The 24,522-nt window shown below is 43.3% G+C and overlaps 1 protein-coding gene across 14 annotated transcripts in view; it reads right to left on the reverse strand.

Moving 5' to 3' along the window:
- The window catches only part of camk2d1 (calcium/calmodulin-dependent protein kinase (CaM kinase) II delta 1), a 119,205-nt gene that overhangs the window by 46,490 nt on the left and 48,193 nt on the right, over window positions 1-24,522 (reverse strand). For all 14 annotated transcript variants that reach the window (XM_023982208.3, XM_023982216.3, XM_023982210.3 and 11 more), the window contains exons 3-4: window positions 6,044-6,103; window positions 1,649-1,703 (exon numbers count right to left, since the gene is read on the reverse strand). In XM_023982208.3, the coding sequence (XP_023837976.1) occupies window positions 1,649-1,703; window positions 6,044-6,103 (115 nt within the window). The remainder of the gene's footprint in view (window positions 1-1,648; window positions 1,704-6,043; window positions 6,104-24,522) is intronic.

Raw genomic sequence — 24,522 nt, forward strand, 5'->3', positions numbered from 1 at the left:
AAAAAACGATTTAATACATTTTAGAATAAGGCTGTAACGTAACAAAATGGGGAAAAAGTCCAGGGGTCTGAATACTATACGAATGTACTGTATGCAATTCGATACTGCCATTTTATGTTCCAAACGTATTTCTCACTATATGCCTGCTGCAGAGATACAAGAATGAGCAAGGAAAACAAGTTTTGATCAATCAGGGAAATAAGTGTTGAAAGCATGTTGGCTTTAGGTATAGGATGAATAATCCCTGCGTTTTTTTCCCAGATTTTTTTTTATTGATTCTTATAGTCAAATATCAAATAATGATGTAATATCATCCCCCAAAAATATTGTGATATGCAACTGTACTGACACCCCACCCATCCCTACTAACAGGCGTACAACACGGCCCTGAGGTTGGCTCTGGTTGAAATGCTCGCCAGCTTTATTTACCTGAGCTCATTCCCTGTGTGTGTGTGTGTGTGTGTGTGTGTGTTTCCCTCTATTTGAACAACTAAACTGTGGCTCTATACAGTGAGCATATTCATTATCTAGACCTAAAGCTATTCAACTCAATTAACTTTCATCTCAGGAGAGCTTATAGATCCAATAGCATTGTAGGCCTACTGAACTAGGTGTGTAAAGGATACTGTAAATATCTTAGAAAGCCAGGAAGGGATTGTTTCTGGTCACTGTAGGACATTGTAGCCGAAGCCATGTCTTTTTTTTTTAGGAGGTAGATCAGCTTTAATATCGCAGATAGATTGTGGCTTCCATCAATGTAATTGTCAGCATTTTTTTGTAAATATATTTTCCTTTATTATTTTCTGCTAACCCTACCACCCTTCCACTAACTGGAGTAAACTAATGGACAACAAAACTTAGGTTTCTACTTCCAGCTTCTACATACTATATACATTTTATGAACACAGTATATTTAACAGCAGTTATCTTTTGTTTGTTTTAAATCCCATCCCCTCCCATCTCTGAGCACCATCCAGTTTTGATTTCTATTTGACATATATTTTTAAACTGTGACGTTTCACAAACGTTCTGAACCTTTCTAATCCCATAGTTTCTACAGATTGCAAATTTAAAAATTAAAACATTTTGGGCAAAAAGTATTTTTATACTATTGATTGATTGACTATGACTTTTAAAAATCACCCAGCAGTTCAATTTGCAGCGTTAGCTCCATGTAAATGTTGCAATTCGTTAGCCATTCCTGGACCTGCGACCAAAAACAAGCTACATATGGGCAGTACCAAAACAACTTATCTCATGATTCTGTCTCTTCGCAGTGCAATGGAATTGGTACATTGAATATCTCTTCCCAACTATTTTGAAATCTATATGGCACAGCTATCCATTTTTTTGTCCTTAAATGAAACTGGTAACTTTTTTATTTATCCCAACTTTCTTTAACCAATTTTGGTCTTTAATGGAGGGCCGACAGACAAGTTCCTTACTTTTTCCCCCTTCCACGGTAATGCTGCAATTAGTTGCTTGTACATATCAATTTGCATATTTGAGTTTAACCATCATTTTTGTTTTATTATTTGTTCCGCGTCTTTTCTAGTGGATCAAAAAAAGCCATGTCTTACATACACCACCGGTTGGTTGGGGTTGATGGGTTTTATAGTGACACACAATAAAGCAGGTTTGAACTTACAAGTCAAAGACCAGATAGTGGAATCCCTCCTCTGATATGCTGTCATGGAGCCTCACTGTGGAAAATAGAGGGGGGGGGAGAGAGAAAGTCTGATTAGAAATGATCCCTCTCAGACGGACCCATTCAGTTATTCAGACAGCTAGCATGTCAGTGTGTGTAGTCTGATGCTTGTGCATGCCTGGGTGTGTGTGTGCCCGGCAGGCAGGGAAAGAAAAAAGTCAGGGAAGAAGAGAAAAACTCATCCATTACACAAATTACCCTGAAACGCCCACGATCCTGCCAGACCTCATTATATTCAATCCATAACAGACCTCAGACAAACTTCCCATTCATCTCACCGAGACAGACACAGATAGTAGTACAACCAATACAGCGGCCTCGCATTTAAATCTACACGTCCAAATCTTCAGCATTCGAATATTAATGCGATTTTTCATTCCGCGTGTCAGGAGATGTCTCGTTGATGTATCGTCACAATAAACCTTTGTGATGTTGCCAGTGTTCACAACATGGACTTGAATCAATTATGAACGCTTAAGCACACAAATATCACATGCCCTATAAATGTACAAAAAGGTTTCTATAAGACTTTGACAGACAATACAGTACATGCTATACATGTGTCCTGTTGAAGTATTAACGTACAGGTGGAGTGCTCAGCACACTTTATTCAGAGCGGTTTTCCTCAACGTGCGACGGCAGACCCTTTGTATCTGAATGTTAAGGGCTACACACACCCTCATGCAGTCAACAACCACAATTAGGTATTGCTGTGTTTCAATTGGTCAGTAGAACAGGTCTGCTGGTCAACAGGCCCAGCCAAATCTCCGTCCCATTCTCAGGCTTTTGGGTCCCTGAACATGTGTCGCACACCCAGATAACATTGGAGAGAGTAATTAACACAAAATAGTAAAATTACTTCCCTGAGTGATATTATACAGATGGATGGCAGTGACTGACCTCTAGAATTGGGGGGCGATGGGGGAAGGCGAAAGTAAAGGAGAGAGGAAAAGGGTAAGAGAAAATAGCCAGCACAAAAGGGTGAGAAAAGAGTGCAAAATCAATTGAGAGAGAGGAAAGACAACAAGAGAAATCCCCTCTTTCTCTAAGAATCCACTCATGTCTTCATTAGTTCTATTCCTGACTGACATCTCTATTGTCATGGCGACCTTAAGGAGCGGGATGGCTCTACCGGTCGGATGTAGACGCCTACGAGGCGGAACGTTAACGAGGCGATCACTACGTGCACCAGCCAATCAGAGAATGAAACCGAGACGGATGACCTCGAAGAAGAAAAGGGGATGGACCTATAAATACTGTAGAAATACGGGAACTGGGTCTTCATTAATTGGAATCAATTGGGGTATTATCGCTATAGTTAAGTCCTTAAATAATGTGTAACTCTGTGTTGTTGCTTGTGTCGCACTGTTTTGCTTTATCTTGGCCAGGTCGCAGTTGTAAATGAGAACTTGTTCTCAACTAGCCTACCTGGTTAAATAAAGGTTAAATAAAAATAAAATTAAAATTAAAAATGGGGTAGCGATTGAGACATCACCCTAAGAGGATAGAGCCTGAAACCTGAGATAAATGAGATACATGGTTTGATGGTATAATAATTAGGCAGGATAGTATCCATCCTGCTAGGCATTTGTGTTATCCCGTAATCCACATTAAGGCAAGGCTAAAAAACATAAAAAGAGCCCGGGATCCCATTGAAACTGAGGCTTCATGGAGGCTGTTCTTCTCACAGAACATCAAATCATGCCATCTAAAGCTGCCTAATAAAGCTCGGATTACAAAACAATAGCTCCAGGGCCGACAGACACAAGGCAATCCAAAACCACCCTCTTCCTGCCAATTTTCCCTCGCGTGCATTTTAGCGCTAAGTTGTCTTACCGACAACAGACAAACAAAATAACCCCCCTATCATCCACTCGTTCTTCCACCCCCTCATCGTTTCTGAAAAAAATATATTAAAAAAATAAAGAAAAAAAAACCACCCACCCAGTGTGGTCACGTTGCTAGTGAAGTCTTAATTGGCCTCTGTGGGTTCCTTGGCAGCTTACGGGGGGGGGGGCTGGGGAAGCCACACAGATGGGGTCTGCACAAACTATCAAGAGACGACACTGCGCATGGGAAGACTCAACCAGCGTTTACTCAGTATTTAAAATGGTTTTCAGTGTCATCGAGTTTGTTTGCTTTCAAAATGAGGAGAGTCTCAGGAAGTAAGGGCGTGTGTGTGGAGGTGGTGTGGATTCAAATAATGTGACTTCCCCTGATGCGTGTGAGATCCTGGGGACATATGTACAGCAGCTTTTTTTATTGCTTTTTTTTTTACAGGAAAACAGCAGCTCCTTTCTCACTCTACTTTTTTTAGCCATGGAGGATGGGAACAACTACTCTGGCACAGTGGGTTGGCCAGGACCTGTCTCTTATACACATCTAGATGTGTATAAGAGACAGGTGTGTGCGTGTGCGTGTGCGTGTGTGTGTGTGTGTGTGTGTGTGTGTGTGTGTGTGTGTGTGGACAGTACACAGGCAATTATGACATAAGTGTGATTGGTCTTACTTAGGGTTCCAAAGCTACCGGTAATTTACCAAAGTTACTGTCATCTTTGGTATTAACAGGTAATTTATGACAATCTATGGTAACTTTGGTAATTTATACTTCAATAACTTTTTATTTTTAATATTCATATATAGATTTCTTTTTTTTTAATCTGTGTCCATATTGTTCCTGAGTTTCTAGTGGATATACCATATGGGTTCAACAGCAAATAGTATAATTAATTTAAAACCATCAAATTAACAATGATAATTTCAATTAAAAGTATACTCAACCATATTTATTTGTGTAGACCTTCCTGTGAAATACTTACTTACAAGCTCTTAACCAACAGTCCAGTTCAAGAAAGAGTTAAGAAAATATTTACCAAATAAAGTAAAAAAGAATAAAAAGTAACACAATAAAATAACAATAACGAGGCTATATACAGGGGGTGCCAATACCGAGTCAGTGTGCGGGGGAACAGGTTAGTCAAGGTAATTTGTACCTGTAGGTAGAGGTAGAGTGACTACGCATAGATAATAAATAGTGAGTAGCAGCAGTGTACAAAGCAAATGGAGGGGTGGCCATTTGATGAATTGTTCAGCAGTCTTATGGCTTGGGGGGTAGAAGCTATTAAGGAGCCTTTTGGTCCTAGACTTGGCGCTCCGGTACCGCTTGCCATGCGGTAGCAGAGAAAACAGTCTATGAATTGGGTGACTGGATTCTCTTGACAATTTTTGGGGCTTTCCTCTGACACCGCCTAGTATAGAGGTCCGGGATGGCAGGAAGCTTGGCCCCAGTGATGTACTGGGCCGTACGCACTACCCTCTTGTTAGGTTCTACATTTCAGAGTGCAAACTCAAGGGACACTGAAAGCTTAAACCAAGTTTATTCTTCACAGAGGGTCAATACAGCTGCGTTAAACAAAGACATGGTTTCACCCGTGGTAGTATACGTACCCCGCCTTGGGTGAAGTCTCCTCCTTATCGCTAAACATCGCATCATAGGCAGCTAGGCATGGAGCTGAATGGGCCTGAAACGGTTCCTCCCCTTATCAGTACTGCCACATGTGACCATTTTCCCTGCGCTCAGCTCCTCCCAAGCATCATTATGGCACCCCTCATGTCTCTTTTATAACTAATGATTAATAATAGATAAAGCTCAGAAATCCAAACCCATCACTCTGTAGCGCCTTACGGTCAGATGCCGAGCAGTTGCCACACAAGGCGGTGATGCAAGCGGTCAGGATGCTGTCGATGCATGCATAACGTAAACCATATAGTGGGTCAATTTCCGCAACAACTAAGAGCGTTGAAGCGCGAGGCTCAACTTCTCCGCTGTTATGGTGCCCTGGCGACCACGCTGTGAACAGTGTGACGTGAACCTTTGCACAGATAGTGTGTGTGAGCGGAGTCTTGCATCTCACACATCTCAAGATCTGCGGTGCTGCTCGTGTTTAACATGCTGAAACCTTCATTTTAAACGCCAATGGTATTAAGTAAGTTGATGGTTTATATTAAGGATCATATTTTACAACTTGGTCATTCAATTTGATTAATTGTATATATTTCACATGCGATAAGGCCACAAAGAGGGCCAGAAATAATTACAGGGACCCAAAAGGGCCACTAGATAGATGTCTTGTGATAAATTACATAAAATCCTTGAAAGTTAACAACATTCTGGTAGTTTACTGGTAAACTTAGAACATTTTCAGTAATATACCCTCCCTAGACTTACTGCTGCCAGTGAAGGGTCAGCTGGCACATTGTCCAGAAAGAGGAGAGGGAAGAGGTTAGAGGGAGCAGGGCACTGAAGGTATAAGCCTTGTACAGCATGGGACTTACCGATATTGGGGTGCTTGAGCAGGCGACAAATCCTGGCCTCTCGCTCCAGCTTCTGGTGATCTATAGGAGAGAGACAAAACAAAAGCCATGAGTCTTGAGGCACACACCTTCACCTCGAGGGCCCGTGGTAATTCCCTCGCCTTGTGGTTAGGGTGAGTAAGTGTCATCTTTTCTCCCGTTTTCACATTCCCGTGACCACGCTAAAAGACGTCCCCCTGTTACTTCCGCGTTCCATTCGCCTTCTCGGTACGAGAGCAGTGTCAACACATTCACAAAACGATCAAATATCCAGGGTGATATTTAAAACTTCTTTGGGATAGGGGGCAGCATTTTCACTTTTGGATGAATTGAATATTTAACAAAGAATCAATGAGCTACAGTTGATGCCTGGTTATTATATATTATTACCACAATGGAGTCAGTAATGCTATGCCCATTTAAAAGTTGACCTCTTTGGTGAACCAAAAATATAGACTGATCTTGTTTACATAAGGTGTCTCATCATGCTGCCAACAAGAAATCAGATCACTGCAACACGCATGACAGCGGGCTTTGAGCAGCCCTAACACTAATATGTGTTGATTATTTGTGACGTGAGATAATTGACATGTCAATATCACGTGCTACTAATTTCAACGCAATTATTGAATCCAAGTCCCGTCCAACTGAGTCCAACGAACTAGTATCCGCTACAAGACCATGGTGCTTGCCTACGGAGCTGTGAGGGGAACGGCACCTCAGTACCTTCAGGCTCTGATCAGGCCCTACACCCAAACTAGGGCACTGCGTTCATCCACCTCTGGCCTGCTCGCCTCCCTACCACTGAGGAAGTACAGTTCCCGCGCAGCCCAGTCAAAACTGTTCGCTGCTCTGGCCCCCCAATGGTGGAACAAACTCCCTCACGACGCCAGGACAGCGGAGTCAATCACCACCTTCCGGAGACACCTGAAACCCCACCTCTTTAAGGAATACCTAGGATAGGATAAAGTAATCCTTCTCACCCCCCCCCCTTAAAAGATTTAGATGCACTATTGTAAAGTGGCTGTTCCACTGGATGTCATAAGGTGAATGCACCAATTTGTAAGTCGCTCTGGATAAGAGCGTCTGCTAAATGACTTAAATGTAAATGTAGTAGGCTACCCCATGGTGAGGGGGACATTCATTTATTAAAGTCACGACGAGTACGTATTTGAGAACCACTTAAAACGTTTAAAATTCACCCAGGTTATTCATTGTACAGCAACGTCACAGCGAAGCAGGACTCCAATTCCTCCAGGTTCCGCTTTCATCTTTCAAGAGGCCAACCGCTGCAGCCACTGAATTATTAATCGTTAATAAATTCAGCCGACAGAAGCAGGAAATGAACTAAATTCCGTTTCACAGAGTTTAATGTAGCGTGTCCTTCATAGATAAATCAAGACGTTGGACTGAAAAATGTTGAGAGGAAATATCCACCTGGTAGCTCAAACCAAGAGGAGAGCTAATTTTGAATTCAACTGAAGAGGGATGCGCCGAAGGACCCCAGTTTGTAGAATTAATTGCGGACGTGTTAAACATACAATACATGACCAAACATATCATTCCAAAATCATGGGCATTAATATGGAGTTGGTCCCCGAATATCTGCTCTAACAGCTTCCACTCTTCTCAGAAGGCTTTCCACTAGATGTTGGACCATTGCTACAGAGACTTTCTTCCATTCAGCCACGATAGCATTACATGTTGGGTGATTAGGCCTGGCTCGCAGTCAGCGTTCCAATTCATCCCAAAGGTTTTCGATGGGTTTGAGGTCAGGGCTCTGTGCAGGCCAGTTAAGTTCTTCCACACTGATCTCGACAAACCATTTTTGTGTGGATCTCACTTTGTGCACCATGGCATTGTCATGCTGAAACAGGAAAGGGCCTTCCCCAAACTGTTGCCACTGTTGGATTCTAGCTTGAAATATACTTATTCATGTTACCATACTAGAACTTATTAATTACTTAACATGTATAAGGAATGTATATGTTAGGGGTCAAGGAAGGGTAAAGATGAACTAGGTGTGTGGAAAGTTACTGAGTGAGAAAAGGAGAAGAGCAGAAAGTTCCTATTCTATTCACATAGAGCTGAAGACGGAAGTTTACATAGACCTTAGCCAAATACATTTAAACTCAGTTTTTCACAATTCCTGACATTTAATCCTAGTAAAAATACCGTGTCTTAGGTCAGTTAGGATCACCACTTTATTTTAAGAATGTGAAATGTCAGAATAATAGTAGAGATTTATTTCAGCTTTCTTTTCTTTCATCACATTCCCACTGGGTCAGAAGTTTACATACACTCAATTAGTATTTGGTAGCATTGCCTTTAAATTGTTTAACTTGGTCAAACGTTTCTGGGTAGCCTTCCACAAGCTTCCCACAATAAGTTGGGTGAATTTGGGCCCATTCCTCCTGACAGAGCTGGTGTAACTGAGTGAGGTTTGTAGGCCTCCTTGCTCGCACACGCTTTTTCAGTTCTGCCCACACATTTTCTATAGGATTGAGGTCAGGGCTTTGTGATGGCCACTCCAAATATGCTTGACTTTGTTGTCCTTAAGCCATTTTGCCACAACTTTGGAAGTATGCTTGGGGTCATTGTCCATTTGGAAGACCCATTGCGACCAAGCTTTAACTTCCTGACTGATGTCTGAGATGTTGCTTCAATATATCCATATAATTTTCCTCCCTCATGATGCCATCTATTTTGTGAAGTGCACCAGTCCCTCCTGCATTAAAGCACTCCCACAACACGATGCTGCCACCCCCGTGCTTCACAGTTGGGATGGTGTTCTTGGCTTGCAAGCTCCCCCTTTTCTTCCAAACATAACGATTGTCATTATGGCCAAACAATTCAATTTTTGTTTCATCAGACAGAGGACATTTCTCCAAAAAGTACCATCTTTGTCCCAATGTGCAGTTGCAAACCGTAGTCTGGCTTTTTATGGCGGTTTTGGAGCAATGGCTTTCTTCATTACTAAGGGGCTTTCAGGTTACGTCGATATAGACTCGTTTTACTGTGGATATAGATACTTTTGTACCTGTTTTCTCCAGCATCTTCACAAGTCCTTCGCTGTTGTTCTGGGATTGATTTGCACTTTTCGCACTAAAGTACGTTCATCACTAGGAGACAGAACGCGTCTCCTTCCTGAGCGGTATGGCGGCTGCGTGGTCCCATGGTGTTTATACATTCGTACTATTGTTTGTACAGATGAACGTGGTACCTTCAGCGTTTGGAAATTGCTCCCAAGGATGAACCAGACTTGTGGAGGTCTACAATTTTGGCTGATTTCTTTGATTTTCCCATGATGTCAAGCAAAGAGGCACTGAGTTTGAAGGTAGGCCTTGAAATACATCCACAGGTACACCTCCAATTGACTCAAATGATGTCAATTAGCCTATCAGAAGCTTCTAAAGCCATGATATCATTTTCTGGAATTTTTCAAGCTCTTTAAAGGCACAGTCAACTTAGTGTATGTAAACTTCTGACCCACTGGAATTGTGATACAGTGAATTATAAGTGAAATAATCTGTCTGTAAAGAATTGTTGGGAAAATTACTCGTGTCATGCACAAAGTAGATGTCCTAACCGACTTATCAAAACTTTAGTTTGTTAACAAGAAATGTGTGGAGTGGTTGAAAAACGAGTTTTAATGACTCCAACCTAAGTGTATGTAAACTTCCGATGTATGTTATTGCAGAATATGAATGTTCCTAAAGAGGGAGGCAAAGTGCAACAGCCTAGTTTCAGTCCTTGATAAGGCAGACCAGTTGCTGAGGAACCAGGACAATGAGGGATGAGGAACTCAACTCGAGATAAGGTTAACAGATGGCGAGAAGACACTGGTGGGAGGGGGAGCCACAGGGGCCCAACCCAAAGACCATCTGATTATAGTCCTCTCTCTCACACACACCCATGAGGGTGTGGCCATGACAATACCAGTAATAGGAACCTACTGTGTTTCTGCCTAACAGAGAAGGACTGTCTATCTTAGACAACAAACTCTGTTTGTTCAGAACCTAAACACCCCAAAATTGGAAGCACAGAATCATCTAGAATGTCATTGTATGCTGTAGCATGAAGATCTCCTTTCATTGGAACTAAGGGGCCTAGTCCAAACCATGAAAAACAGCCCCAGGCCATTATTCCTCCTCCACCAATCTTTACAGTTGGCACTATGCATAGGGGCAGGTAATGTTCTTCTGGCCAAACCCAGATTCGTCCATTGGACTGCTAGATGGTGAATCGTGATTCATCACTTCAGAGAATGCGGTTCCACTGCTCCAGAGTCCAATGGCGGCAAGCTTCACACCACTCTTTCCGACACTTGGCATTGCGTATGGTGATCTTAGGCTTGTGTGCAGCTGCTCGGCCATGGAAACCCATTTCATGAAGGTCTCAAAGAACAGTTCTTGTGCTGACGTTGCTTCGAGTTTGGAACTCGGTAGTGAGTGTTGCAACCGAGGACAAATTATTTTTACGCGCTTCAGCACTCGCCGGTCCCGTTCTGTGAGCTTGTGTGGCTTACTTCTTCTCGGCTGAGCCATTGTTGTTTCTAGATGCAGATTCACTTCCCAATAACAACACGTATAGTTGACCGGGGCAGCTCTAACAGGGCAGAAATTTGACAAACTGACTTGTTGGAAAGGTGGCATCCTATGACGGTGCCACATTGAAAGTCACTGAGCTCTTCAGTAATGCCAATCTACTGTTTGTCTATGGAGATTGCATGGCTGTGTGTTCGATTTTACACACTGGTCAGCAACGGGTGTTGCTGAAATAGCCGAATCCACTAATTTGAAGGGGTGTCCACATACTTTTGCATATATAGTGTATTAATGTTTGATAAACACCTAGGCATAACAACACATTCACCTTGGCTTCTCTGTGTGTGCCAGAGGTAGACTGCAGAGTGATAGGGGCAAAAAGTGTAGGAAACCTTAGGTGGTCTAAATAAATAAAATGTCAGGGTACTTCTTGAACGAACTAGAATTGAAATGACCCCAACCCTGAATGTAAGCCCCTGTCAACATGACGTGCAAGGAGTTGAAGAGGCCCTTTCTTGCTGTGACATTTGAAATGTATGGCGAAGTAAATAGAGATGTGGTTTATGTACAGGTTACATGTGTTGTTGTGAAAAGGTGCATGGCATGGGGAATTCCATAGGCAGCGCCATAGGCAATTATATAGGAGGGCGTACACTACCGTCTTTCACCTGCAGAGGAAGCTCAATGGCTCAGAACAGGTGCACGCCAGGCAGGTATTGAGGGAGTGTGTGTAACTAGGTCAATTACCAAATCCTCATCCATCCAATTGGTTAACGCCAGAGCAACGCTACCCATATGTCAGGGAATCTGCGAGTGTGTATGTCTTGTAACACAACTTAAACAGTGTTGTGTGATTCATCTGTGTGCCTCATTTGAGCCATATTGGACAATGCCTGATTCCTTGAAGGATTTCTCTAGAGATAACAGGATATATTTAACACCATTTGTCCATCTCTAATCCACCATCTTTGATCAAACCTGAACTTCACAGGGCTCTGATACTTTCTCATCCAATCTGATTCCAAAACATCCTAATCACACAAAAACACCAATCAGGTGCAATTTCCGAACATTCACATCGCCAATCAGACTTGCTTTTACAGGCCTGTAGAATCGGTGCTCCTCCAATCAGATGTGCATTTGCACGGTTCTAATCCCTGCTCCTCGAGCCAGATGTGATCAGGGAGCGTCACTAAAGGTCCCTCCAATCACGTCTTGTTTTACAAACGTCTAATCCCAATCACACCTATCCGATGTGCTTTTACAAGGCGGTAATCCCGGTCGCCGGGCGGACTTTGGCATGCTCCCATTCTCCCACGTCACCGAATCTGTGACATAACAGGACTTAGAGTGCTGCTCACCTCCAGTAGCTCAACCATCCACGTTTTCATTCTCACTATCCTTGTATTAATTCTATATGGCTTTAGTCAATTGCTCTCATGTAAAGGATAATGGATTTCAGATGAGGAGTTGTGGTACCCGATTTACATTTACATCCTTTTAATGACATGGGGATTTAAATGGGTCTAGACAGAAAGACCATGTAAACATCCATATTTTCTCCACAAACATATGCAAAAACACGATTTTCAAGATCACCACAGTTCATCAATCCAATTTCTATAAACGACCATGTAAATAAGATGATCCAATTGGTCTGAAATCACCATAAATCGTGACACACAAAGAGTATGAATATCCATCATTCTCTCATTAACGACTCTTAAGTGGTGTGATTTTAAACATTAGCAACACAACTAAAACAGTGTTGTGTGATTCACCCTGGAGCTGACCTATTTAGCGTCAGTCATCCCCAGATGAGGAGTGAGAGAGAGAGTGCTGTCAGGCCTGAGAAACGGGGGCAGGCAGGAGCTATTTTCACTGCAATCAAACCCTCCTCTGTCACTAACTTGACGGGAATCTAGCACATCTGGTGCCGCTGACTCCTTCAGGTCCAGTCGATTCTCAGTCCCCAATGCCTTGAAGAGGCCAATTCATCGGTTTCTTTCTTCTCTGGTTGGATGCGAGGAAGTGTGTGATTGACACATCCTCACCTCTTTCCCTCGTTCCTCTCCTTCCTCCGGGAGACCTTACTTTACACCGTCTCGGCCTTGGCAGCACAGACAGACTGATTTAAAATAGAGAGCCAATTATTTTCAGAAGAAAAAAGAGAACAGACAAACAGCTCAACTTTAAAAGCGAGAGAGGAAACGAACGATGGAGAGAAAGCATCTTAAAAAGAGGGAACGAGTGCAAGCCACCCTGAAAGCAGCAGAGAATCCTGGGTAGTCCGTCATTAAAAAAAGGGCCATTTCAAATAAATGGTGCGCCGTTTATCGCCGGAAAACATTGTGTTTTTACAAGACTTTGTAAGAGAGACTGATAAGCCTGAATCAGTTGCCACTGAAAATAAGCCCCATCACACACTTAAGTCGGTTTTATAAAACCGATAACGTGGCAGGTAAGTACGCAAGTGAAGACCCATGGCGCACACACACACACACAAACACTGGCAGATGCAAATGAAGACCGCCATTTCCCTTTACCATCCCTATCCCCCTAAAGACCAGAGGCTAGCCCCAGATAGATGGGCACACCTGGGTACCCCCGGGCCTCATGAATACGGTACAGATGACTCCGCCGCACTAACCTACTCTGGGTGACTCTGAGTCTTTCTATGACAATGTGGTAATTGTCCAAGTGTGTGACACCACAGAAGCCCAAAACCCTGTGTTGCAGATCCATCCGCATAATCATCATTATCATCAATATTTTTTTAAATAAAATAAATAAATGATATATATATATATATATATATATATATATTTTATTTTTTTTAATCGCTGCAGCTGACTTTACAGATCCTGGCAGACAAAGGGCAATGCGATGAGTCATAGTAATGGAGAGAATCTGACAGAGAATCCTCATCATAACACAGCTAAGCCATCGGAGAGACATTATTGAGGTACCGAATGTAATGCTGGTCAATTCTTCATATACAGCATGATACCCAGTGCAACCTACGGCATTTGCTATGAGCCCTTTGGACAACAACAAAAAAAACGATGAGTGAAAGTGTGTGTGTTAATACACACACTCAAATATGTTGCTGAAGGGCCTGGGGAGGGGCGAGTCAAGTTGAGGTCGGTATATAGTGTGTCTGTCAGATGACTTGACTGAATGTCGAGAGGAAGAGACTTTTCTAGTGTGTGCGTGGTCTTAGTCAACGCTCTCTCGACCCTTGGCAGGAACAGTGACTCAGTGCACAGTGTCGATGTAATGCCAATGTGTGTGTGTGTGTGTGTGTGTGTGTGTGTGTGTGTGTCACTTTCCCTCTCTCCTTCAACCCCCTCCTTAAGGCTCTGATTCCCAGGGGCGAGACGGTCTGTTACGCCGCACTAGTTCATACACAGACGGTCTCTTTCAGACAGACCCAGACCACTAAGAATCAGGCGCTGGGGTCAATCATGATCACCACTCCAATGGACACAGCCTTCTTCATTTACTATCCAACACAATAGCTGGAATATATTTCATAATCTACACTTCCATACGTTCTGAACTTTCATGCCCAATGGTATGTTGCCACACATGTTCTGAGCAGGTATGAGAGTATGCAGCTGCTAAATCTACAGGCACATAAGCACGTATTAAGGATACAGGCAGTTAAACACTTTTTCTATAATCATAATGACAAAAACTAAGAGTGTATTAATGCCACGGAATGTTATTCATCATAGACCAGGGAGGAAATACTGTATTATGCAAAAAAAAAAGATGTCAACCGGTTTCTTGGCAGAGGGATTGATGGGACACAGAGAGCTACAGCTTTGCATAACAAACAAATGTGTTGGGGGAAAAGGAGAGATGGTAGGATGCACAGGAAGGGCAGCAAAGATGGAGGCGGTGAGATGTAGAAAGCGATAAGTAGTCAAAAGATATTTCTGATTTGAGTAAGTGGGTGAATCAATGAATGAACAAATGAGCCAATGAGTGATTGGATGTATAAATGGCTGAATTAATGAACGGAGTGAATTTATGTTCATTAAAATTTTATGAACGACTGGAAATGTGTATGCTAACATGAATACAGAATGGTACGCAAGAGTCTGTATGCGTGTCTGCCTCCTTTGGGGGCAATGGCCCTTTCCTAAATACTGATGGTGATCCCCAGTCACATAGAGAGGTAGGCCAGCCTTCCCTGTCGGCCCGGTTCAGTATTCAGTTCACACTCCGGTAGTGCATCTCAGTAAGGCGTCCACGGGCAAAGACCCAGACACTAAACACCAATCTTGTATCTGCTCCAAACAGCCAGCAGGCAGGCACGGGTACACACATACCTGCCTAAACACACTGAACGTCCACACACACACAGCCTAGATGTGGCTAAAGCCCCAATCCATTCTCCTTAAGAGGATTTTACGCTCTTATCTTGAGCCCTGGCCCACACCGTCGCGTCGATACAAACCACACAATGGCCAGAGCAGGAGACCAACTTTAACAAAAGCCACACTACACACTAGCAGTGCTGGCTGAAATATGGGAGAGGTGGCAATAAGCCATCAATGCGCCTGACTCGCTGCTTCTCTCGGCTGTGTTGCCAAGGCAGCGAAAAGAAAGTGTCGCAAAGGGTAGGCCTTAAGCCTCGGCCGCCACTTCCACCTGCAACGTGTCAGATCACAGGTACTAATCCTTAAGAGTCTATTAACGCAGCCGTGCGTCAATCTAAGTAACGTTTTTAAAAAAACATCAAAATCCATCAGTTTAAGCTAGAGATATCGGTCTCAATCCACATATGTTGGCCTTCCAAGTCTGCGGTGGAAGGTGACCGAGCTACAGCTGTGTTTGTCATACCATGAGACATCCCACAAATCTCTCGTAAAAAACGTCTGTCTCGTCTCAACCGTTTGGCCTGGAAAGGGGAGACTCCCGCAAACACGATGGTGTTCTCCATTTGGCTCTACGACCCCCACAAGTTTCAAGGGACTCGTCTGAAGTCGGTAATGCTGATGTGCCAACTTCTGCTGTAGTGTCTGAACCGTTTGAGCTACGAACTAATGACACCACTATGGGAAGGGAAACTCATGAGCACGATGGTGTCCTCCGTTTTGTTCTAAGACCCCCACAAGTGTCACAGGACTAGTCTGAATGTAAGCCATACAAACGAATGGAAGTAGTTTTGTGCCAACAAAAATAAGGGGTTAAAAGTATGTGGACACTCCTTAATATTTTGCTATCTCAGCCAAACCCATTGCTAACAGGTGTATAAAATCGAGCGCACAGCCATGCAATCTCCACAGACAAACATTGGCAGTAGAATGGCCTTACTGAAGAGCTCAGTGACTTTCAACATGGCACCGTCATAGCATGCCACCTTTCCAACAAGTCAGCTAGTGAACTTTCTGCCCTGCYAGAGCTGCCCCGGTCAACTGTAAGTGCTGTTATTGTGAAGTGGAAATGTCTAGGAACAACAACGGCTCAGCCGCGAAGTGGTAGGCCACAGAAGCTCACAGAACGGGACACCCGAGTGATGTCCTCAGTTGCAACACTCACTACCGAGTTCCAAACTGCCTCTGGAAGCAACGTCAGCACAAGAACTGTTCGTCGGGAGTTTCGTGAAATGAGGTTCCATGGCTGAGTAGCCGCACACAAGCCTAACATCACCATGCACAATACCAAGTGTTGGCTGGAGTGGTGTAAAGCYCACCGCCATTGGACTCTGTAGCAGTGTAAAAACACGTTCTCTGTACTGACGAGTTACGCTTTACCATCTGGCAGTCCAACGGAGTAATCTGGGTTTGGCGGATGCCAGGAGAACACTACCTGCCCGAATGCATAGTGCCAACTGTAAAGTTTGGTGGAGGAGGAATAATGTTTTGGGCTAGGCCCCTTAGTTCCAGTGAAGGAAGATCTTAAAGCTACAGCATATAATTACATGCTATATGATTCTGTGCTTCCAACTTTGTGGCAACAGTTTGGGGAAGACCCTTTCCTGTTTCATCATGGTAATTCCCCCGTGCACAAAGCGAGGTCCATACAGAAATGGTTTGTCGAGATTGGTGTGGAAGAACTTGACTTGCCTGCAAAGAGCCTTGACCTCAACCCCATCAAACACCTTTGGGATGAATTGGATTGCAGACTGCGAGCCAGGCCTAATCTCCTAACATCAGTTCCCGAACTCACTAATGCTCTTGAGGCTGAATGGAACCAAGTCCCCGCAGCAATGTTCCAACATCTAGAGGAAAGCCTTCCCAGAATAGTGGAGGCTGTTATAGCAGCAAAAGGGTGGACCAATTTCATATTAATGCTCATGATTTTGGAAATGAGATGTTTGACGAGCAGGCCATAGAGTGTATGTGTCCAAAAATATATTTCCTGAGCTTTCTTATATCTCCTAGATATATTTTTTGCCATTTGTGACTGTGCTTTCGATGCGTTTCTATGGGCTATAGTAATAAAGGCCAAATTCAATATTTTATCAAATATTATTTACTTTTTATGATACCTAACGTGGTCCTAACATTTTAAATCAAATAGCTAAATTATCCATGGCATGTCCATCTTTAAAAAAGCCTAAGAATGATGAACAGGTGGAGACAGAGAGAAAGAGAGAAGAAGAACCAAACAGGTGTGAGAGAGTGACACAGACTGGAACGAGACAAATGACTGACAGAGGGGGAAAAGAAAAACACAGTGGAGAGAGAGAGGAGGGAAAGAGGGAGTCTGTCCATCTGTTGCTCCCAGTGGATCAGCGACAGAACATGTTATAAATAGATTGAAGAAATATCGAAATAGACACATTTTAAACAGAGAAAGAGCAGAGTGAGCGAGAGAGGCACGGGCCTGAGTGAGCGATAGAGGCACGGGCCTGAGAGAGCGAGGCAGAGAGATGGAGAGAGAGAGAGCTGTGTGGCAGCCTCAGCAGGGCTCCAGAATAGCTGTGGTAGGAATAGAGACGTGGGCGGCAGTGTACAATGGAGATAAGAGATTAAAATAACCCACATCAGAAATCACAGCACGCAGCACAAATGAGGGGTAAAAACTATAATATGTTTGGAGCAAAAAACTGCATGCCTAGTACACAGAGTTCAAATCACAGAGTTAACATTTTCCGCGTTAACTCCACTAGAGTCAATTTATGTTAACCCTCAAAGTGATAGTGTTGATAACTGAAGAGTAAACCGAGACAGGGAGTTAAAACTATGGAGTATGCACAGATGTGGGAGGGGCATCATTGTCATATTTGTCATTTGCTCTTCTGGAGTTTGATTTTTATAAATTGTTTGTTTCAATATCTGTTTTTTTAGTGCCCCCTTGTGTGCTATGCCGGTAATACCGTAAATCCCCGGGGGGAAATCTGGATAGCGCCCAAGCCTATTGCAAGCCACCATTATATGACACAGCAAGAAATATGTAAATGAGACTTATACACCCTTACACCTCAAATGGGACCATATAAATTAGTATTGCGTTTGACTCCTTAGGAGTTGAATTAACTCGGGATTACATTGTGAGTAAACATTATAGGCCAATCACATTTCCATAACCAAATCTTCGTTAACAAGCTAGTACATGATACTCAAAATGTCCCTATAACCATCATGAAGTTGCTACAACCTAGACTATGAATGATAGTTTATAACAGGTAGAGAGAAAATTTGAGTAAGGTGACAGTACCGCCTTGCACACTCTTGCCTACAGATTTTCTATTGGACAAATTCAGGTATGTTTATCCCCATTTGGTTCAGTTTAAGAACGGTTTTTCGGCAGAATTAATACACCCCTGATCACACGCAAACACAGTTCACTTTCATAGCAGCCACATAAAAACAGCATGATCACTTTGCTCATTGCATAATTCCTTCTCACAACTACGCACTCTCCTCCTCTCACCTTTTCCCTTTGCTTGTGGACTTCAGTGCATAAAACATCAGCTGTCTGTAACCAGACAAAAAAAAAAACTTTCCAAGCCAAACCTTCATATCATAACCGCTACAGACAACCTACATCGGTCACCAAATTAGCTAACGCCATAGTCCACATAGCTACTAGATCTAACGCGTCAGTAAACCCGCTACAATCATGCAGTAGTGTACAGTCAGCATGTAGTTACACTTGGAAGAGTTCCAGTGTTGGATAGCCATGGCCAGCTAACTAACATAGCATCCCCCTCGGAGTAGGATAAACAAGCTAGCTACATTCGCTAGATAAGTGAACAATCACTCTAAAAATGTATTTGATCAAAACTGTTCCACTATCGTCTTTCTCTTTGAGTGAACTATTCACCACATTTTATGCACTGCAGTGCTAGCTAGCTGTAGCTTATTCTTTCAGTACTATATTCATTCTTCGTTCCTTTGATTAGGTGGACATGTCAGTTCATGCTGCAAGAACTCTGATAACTTCCGGAGGACGTCCTCCAACCTGTCATAATTACTGTGCAAGTCTATGGAAGGGGTTGAGATCCATGAGCCTCCTAAATTTTGTATTGACGTCAATGTACCGAGAGGAGGACGGAAACTAGCCGTCCTCTGGCTACATCATGGTGCTACCCTACAGAGGGCTGTAGATCTTCATTGCAAAACAGTGTGTTTAAAATCAATAATTTGGTGACGTGCAAATATATTTAGTAGTTTTACCTAAAAAGGATAACTAATGTTTCACTACTGTTATGAAATTCCCTCTCCTTCCTCCTCTGGCTGTACTGTACAGTAGTAGACATCTATGGCCGCTGTATCCTCATCAACATCATGGTAGAGTACTTGGCTGGCTTAGTGTGCGAGTGACAGCTGGAGGGGCTGTGTGTGAAAACAGTTTGACACCTCACCTTAGTGAGCACAGCAGCACACTTGTGGTTCGGGTCCAGCAAGGAAGCAAACTAGCCACAAGGCTGCAGGGTGTCACGCCACTGAATGGTGTGAACTGCTTTCTGAACAACATGCACCAATGACAATACCCCTTTGCAGAGCTTTGATCATGAAAACTGAATGATTTATCTAAATGACTAGTGATGGCACACATTACATAGACTGGAAATCAGACACACGGGCCTGCATTAGATATGTGCTAGATAATAGGGGAAAGGGAAAAACCATAGTCAGTTGTACAACAATGCATTCAACCGAAATGTGTCTTCCGAATAGCGCTCAAGGGAATAACGGGCACGCAGCTCCCCTCAAACTACCAGGCAGACGGAATATCATCCGGCGCAGATAAGCACGAGATTGAACTTCACTCAACTTTCTAAAGCTTTCCCCTTTAGTGAACTGTATTAACGTTTCGCWCTACTGTGGGAATTGGGAACAAATCAAATCAAATCAATCAATCAATCAGAGCTGCAGTAGGCCATTGCCATATATGGATCTGTGCCATTCACTTTGAACTGGACTGTTTAGGCAACAGGATGAGTGGTCTTGAGTAGATGGGCTTGTTATGAGATCACTTGTTCATATTCGTTGCTAGTTAGTCAGTTATTAGCCCAGTTATTTCTAGTCAATAATGGGGAAGTGRTTGAAATGTGTGCATTTCTAGCCTTCTTTGAAAAGCCAGTCAGCCAGTCAGGTAAAGAGCCTTAAATGTCTTAAAGGGGAAGTGTTGTATGTTGAGACGGTCTTGAATAAGCTAAGTAGCCAATAGGCAGAGCGTAGCATCATTTGTCTGATTCTCTGTAATAATGTATGGGGGGCCTCCCGAGTGGCGCAGCGGTCTAAGGCACTGATCAGTGCTAGAGGCGTCACTACAGATCCGGGTTCGATCCCGGGCTGTGTCGCAAGCCGGCCACGACCGGGAGACCCATGAGGCAGCTCACAATTGGCACAGCATCGTCCGGGTTAGTTGAGGGTTTGGCCGGCTGAGATGTYCTAGTCCCATCGGGTTCTAGCGACTGTGGCGGCCGGGGGCACGCACATTGATTCGGTCGCCAGCTGTACGGTGTTTCCTCTGACACAATGGTGCGGCTGGCTTCCGGGTTATGTGAGCAGTGTGTCAAGAAGCAGTGGTCGTGTTTCAGGGGACGCATGGCTCTCGACCTTCGCCTCTCCCGAGTCCGCACGGGAGTTGCAGCGATGGGACAAGACTAACTACCAAATTGGATATCACAAAATTGGGGAGAAAAAGTGGTAAAAAGTGCAATAAAATAATAATGTTATGGGAATAATAATTTATTTTATTTTGTAAAGTGGTTTCTTGCAATAAACAACATTTATTTTCAGTGACCTCATTGTCAGAAGGACAAGTGGATAAACAGGTTAAGGTCTGCATGTAGTTTTTKTCCCCAAAAGTCTCATGAAATGTAGGCATTGAACATCACACATTGGCTGCTACTGTAGGCTGAATTATAGAACAGCTATTTCCATATTAAAATGTTATGGAATGTGTTTTTCGCCATTGTTTTCGGTAGACCTACATTCTGATCAAATATCCACCGTAGCCTACTAGGTGACATAAACTTTAACTTCAAGCGGGTACAGCCTCAGTGTCCACAGGAAATGTGCGCCGGAAGTCGCACAGAACTTTCAAGTTTGCGCTCAGCCGACCTGAAATTTGCTCAGTGAGGGAACATTGCTCAAGGGATATTCAGTGTATTTTACCAAGTGTGACTTTGTTTTTGATTTATCTCGTGAAACATTTTATTACCGAAGACAAGATTTCCCTTGATAGCTCAATGTCAGTCAGAATCAGGGAGGGAGAACGAAATGTATTAATTACAATAATTACTGTATTATCCTTAAGCCTCTACACTGATCGGCCCATATAGGTCAACAGGCGAAGGCGCCATGGGGAGAGGAAGCAGTGACGTGAGGCAAACCCAGCTCTGGTCCTGTCAGCCTCTGAAATACTGCACATACTTCCGGACATGAAAAGGTGAACCCCCGAGAGTCCAATAAAAGTTTATACTAGATTCTCACTGCCCTGTATCAACCAATCCTGTGAAATATTACTGCTGCTCTCAATGGGAAACTCCATTGGCATGACTAATGACAAACATGAAAAAGCTTATATGACAAAGCATGAACCTCATTACACAGGGTTAAGTTAACTGATCATGAACAGCTTGCCTTATACAAGCACTCGGATCACACACAGAAACTACAGTACACCATAGGTGACTAATTGTGTCACTAATGGGATTTCAATGGATGGCACCTGGCATGACAGAATGGTGATCACACACACACACGATAAATAGCCAGTTTCAACTGAAATGTGTCTTCTGCATTTAACCCCACCCCTCTGAATCAGAGGTGTGGGGGGGGCTGCCTTAAATCGACATCCACGTCATCAGCACCAGGGGAAAAGAGAGAAAGAGTGTCTGGTGGTGAGCGATAGCATGGACAGTGCTGACAGTGTCCCCCTGGCAGTGACACCTAGCTGAGAGCTGGCCAGGCTCTGGTTGTTATATCTCTCACTGGCAGACTGGGTGTATGGATGGGATAGCGGACATGTGTTTGAGCCGTGATATGGATAAAGCTGCATGCCGGATGGAGAGCAGTGGATCTGGAGAAAACTGCTGCCTGGTTGTGGTACAGTGACGTGTTATTAACCAGTGATTAGTACCACAGAGGCCTTTCTTTAGCAAGAGTGAGAGATTGGGTGAGGTTTATACGACGTTTTTATAGAGACAGTGACCACGACTTTAGCATAAACTTTAACTCATCATGTTTATGAGACTCCGTAGGCCTACACGGGAAAGCAAAACCAGCCTAACAGTTCATTTGATATGCTAGCCTGAAAACACCAATGCCCACAATTCCCATGGGCCTCCTGCCAATCCGGAGAGACGGCAGAGAAACTCACTYCGTCTTTTATCTGGTTCTTTCTTCTCTCTCTCTCCACACCGAGACGTCTCTGTCAAAGACCTCCGGAACGTTCTCAGACGTCAAAAACACTGGCAGCAGGCCCTCGCAGACTTGACAAGTGAACAAAGTCATCAAATTGCTTCCTTTTTTKGGGGGGTTTCCTGTTAGGTTGGTCTGAAGGGTGGAAGGACTGCAGTGAATGACACTGACACATTCCTATTCCRTGGGCCTTTATCAGGAACATAGATCTTATCATCAGGAAACTCACCAAAGAAGTGAACTTAACAAGTAGGRAAGAGGAGCTTTACACAAACTCCATCCAAATATATCAGTACAAACCGTAAGGGCTTTAAAGGACACAGTATCTTAACTCAAGTGGAAGTGGTCCCAACTACTTTGATCTGAGTCGATACAGACKTCACACAGTAACAGACGAGGAGTGTCGCTATCCCCCACGGCGTAGAAAGAACAGCACTTCCTCCCCAAACTTCTAGTCCGTTTCCTAAGCAAGCCTCTATCGGACATCACGTCATTGATTTGACACTTCTCCGGTGAGAATGGAGGAGATCCAGCAGGGTAATGACCGGATTGATCCATTTGGCTAAAAGTTCTCCAAATGCAATCAGTATTGTTATCGAGCTGGGTTAACCGTTGATTAATGTTTAGCTTCAGAAAAATGGTCCTTGACAGGATCAGAGTTATGAAATGATCCATATTGTCATCATTGCGAGATGGCGGAAATGGAGTACGAGAGGTTTGTCGAGATAGGAATATGCGTACACACAGCAGCTGCCTGCTGCATGAACAAAGCAGTGAGAAAACACCTTATTGATTGGGCAGGGTGTCCATCTGTACACTTGTCTCCATATCTCCATTCTCTTTCAAAAGTTCTCATTTTCCTCTCCTGTCTATGCTCTACCTCTCCATTTCTCCATTCTGACACCCTGTCACACACACACACACCTCTGTTTATATTACAGACATCAGGCTGTGATGGTTTTTCTAAAAGGTCTATTATAGGATACCTCCCTCGTGTCTGCACATGCAAATTGCCTGTGATAACACCAGCCACATTCAAATATGTGGAGGGTTCAAGCTTTGCATTGTTTTCACTGTCAAAGCCCTGGAGGGCCATTTGAGTAGGTGGAAGTGGTTCAGAATTATGATCAGAGGAAAAGAGAGAGGGATTCAAAAGAGGAGAAAAAGAGAACAAGGCCTACAATCAACATGGTCTCACCCTACCCGATAATTACATTTAATGCCTTTCTGTTGCCCTAAATGTTATGGCTGTCGCAACTACAGCTAACTGAAGACGGGACAACCTAGCATTAAAGTCCAACGCATTCGTCACACACAGCTTACAGCGGGAATAACAGACGTAGCAAAATGCTAAGGAGCTGGCTCCCTCAACGCAGTATATTAATCAGTAACACATGATAAGTAGTAGATGTAATAGAAGAGGTAGTATGCATAGTAATAATGGACTGTATACACTATTTACAAATAAAGTGGGTAGTGGAAACAATACTATATAATAGAGCAGCAGTGTTGACTGAGTGTGTGTGCGTGTGTGTGCTTGTGTGTGTGTGTGTTTATGGGTGTAAGGTTGTGTGCAACGGTTGGATGTGTGGATAGTCAGTACAGTCCGACCGATATATTGGTGCACAGATACTATGGGCTGATATTGGCCTTTTACCGCTATATCGGTTACGGACGATAATTCCACTGATAACCGATATTCAATAAATAGGATGGRKGAAAAAAGGGAATCTCATGTTCACCATCTCACAACGTAAGAAATCAACACTTGAAGCATATTTCTTGGACAATTGCTCTTTTGGATGGCAATTTAGAGAATTACACTTMTATTTCCCTGGTATGAAACAGTATACACTACCGGTCAAAAGTTTTACAACACCTACTCATTCAAGGGTTTTTCATTATTTGGACTATTACTACATTGTAGAATAATAGTAAAGACATGAAAACTATGAAGTAACACATATGGAATCACGTCGTAACCMAAAAAAAGTTAACAAAACAAAAGTTAACAAATCAAAATAGATGTTATATTTGAGATTCTTCAAAGTAGCCACCCTTTGTCTTGACGACAGCT

This window comes from Salvelinus sp. IW2-2015, linkage group LG37, assembly GCF_002910315.2.
Source record: "Salvelinus sp. IW2-2015 linkage group LG37, ASM291031v2, whole genome shotgun sequence".
NCBI lineage: Eukaryota > Metazoa > Chordata > Actinopteri > Salmoniformes > Salmonidae > Salvelinus > Salvelinus sp. IW2-2015.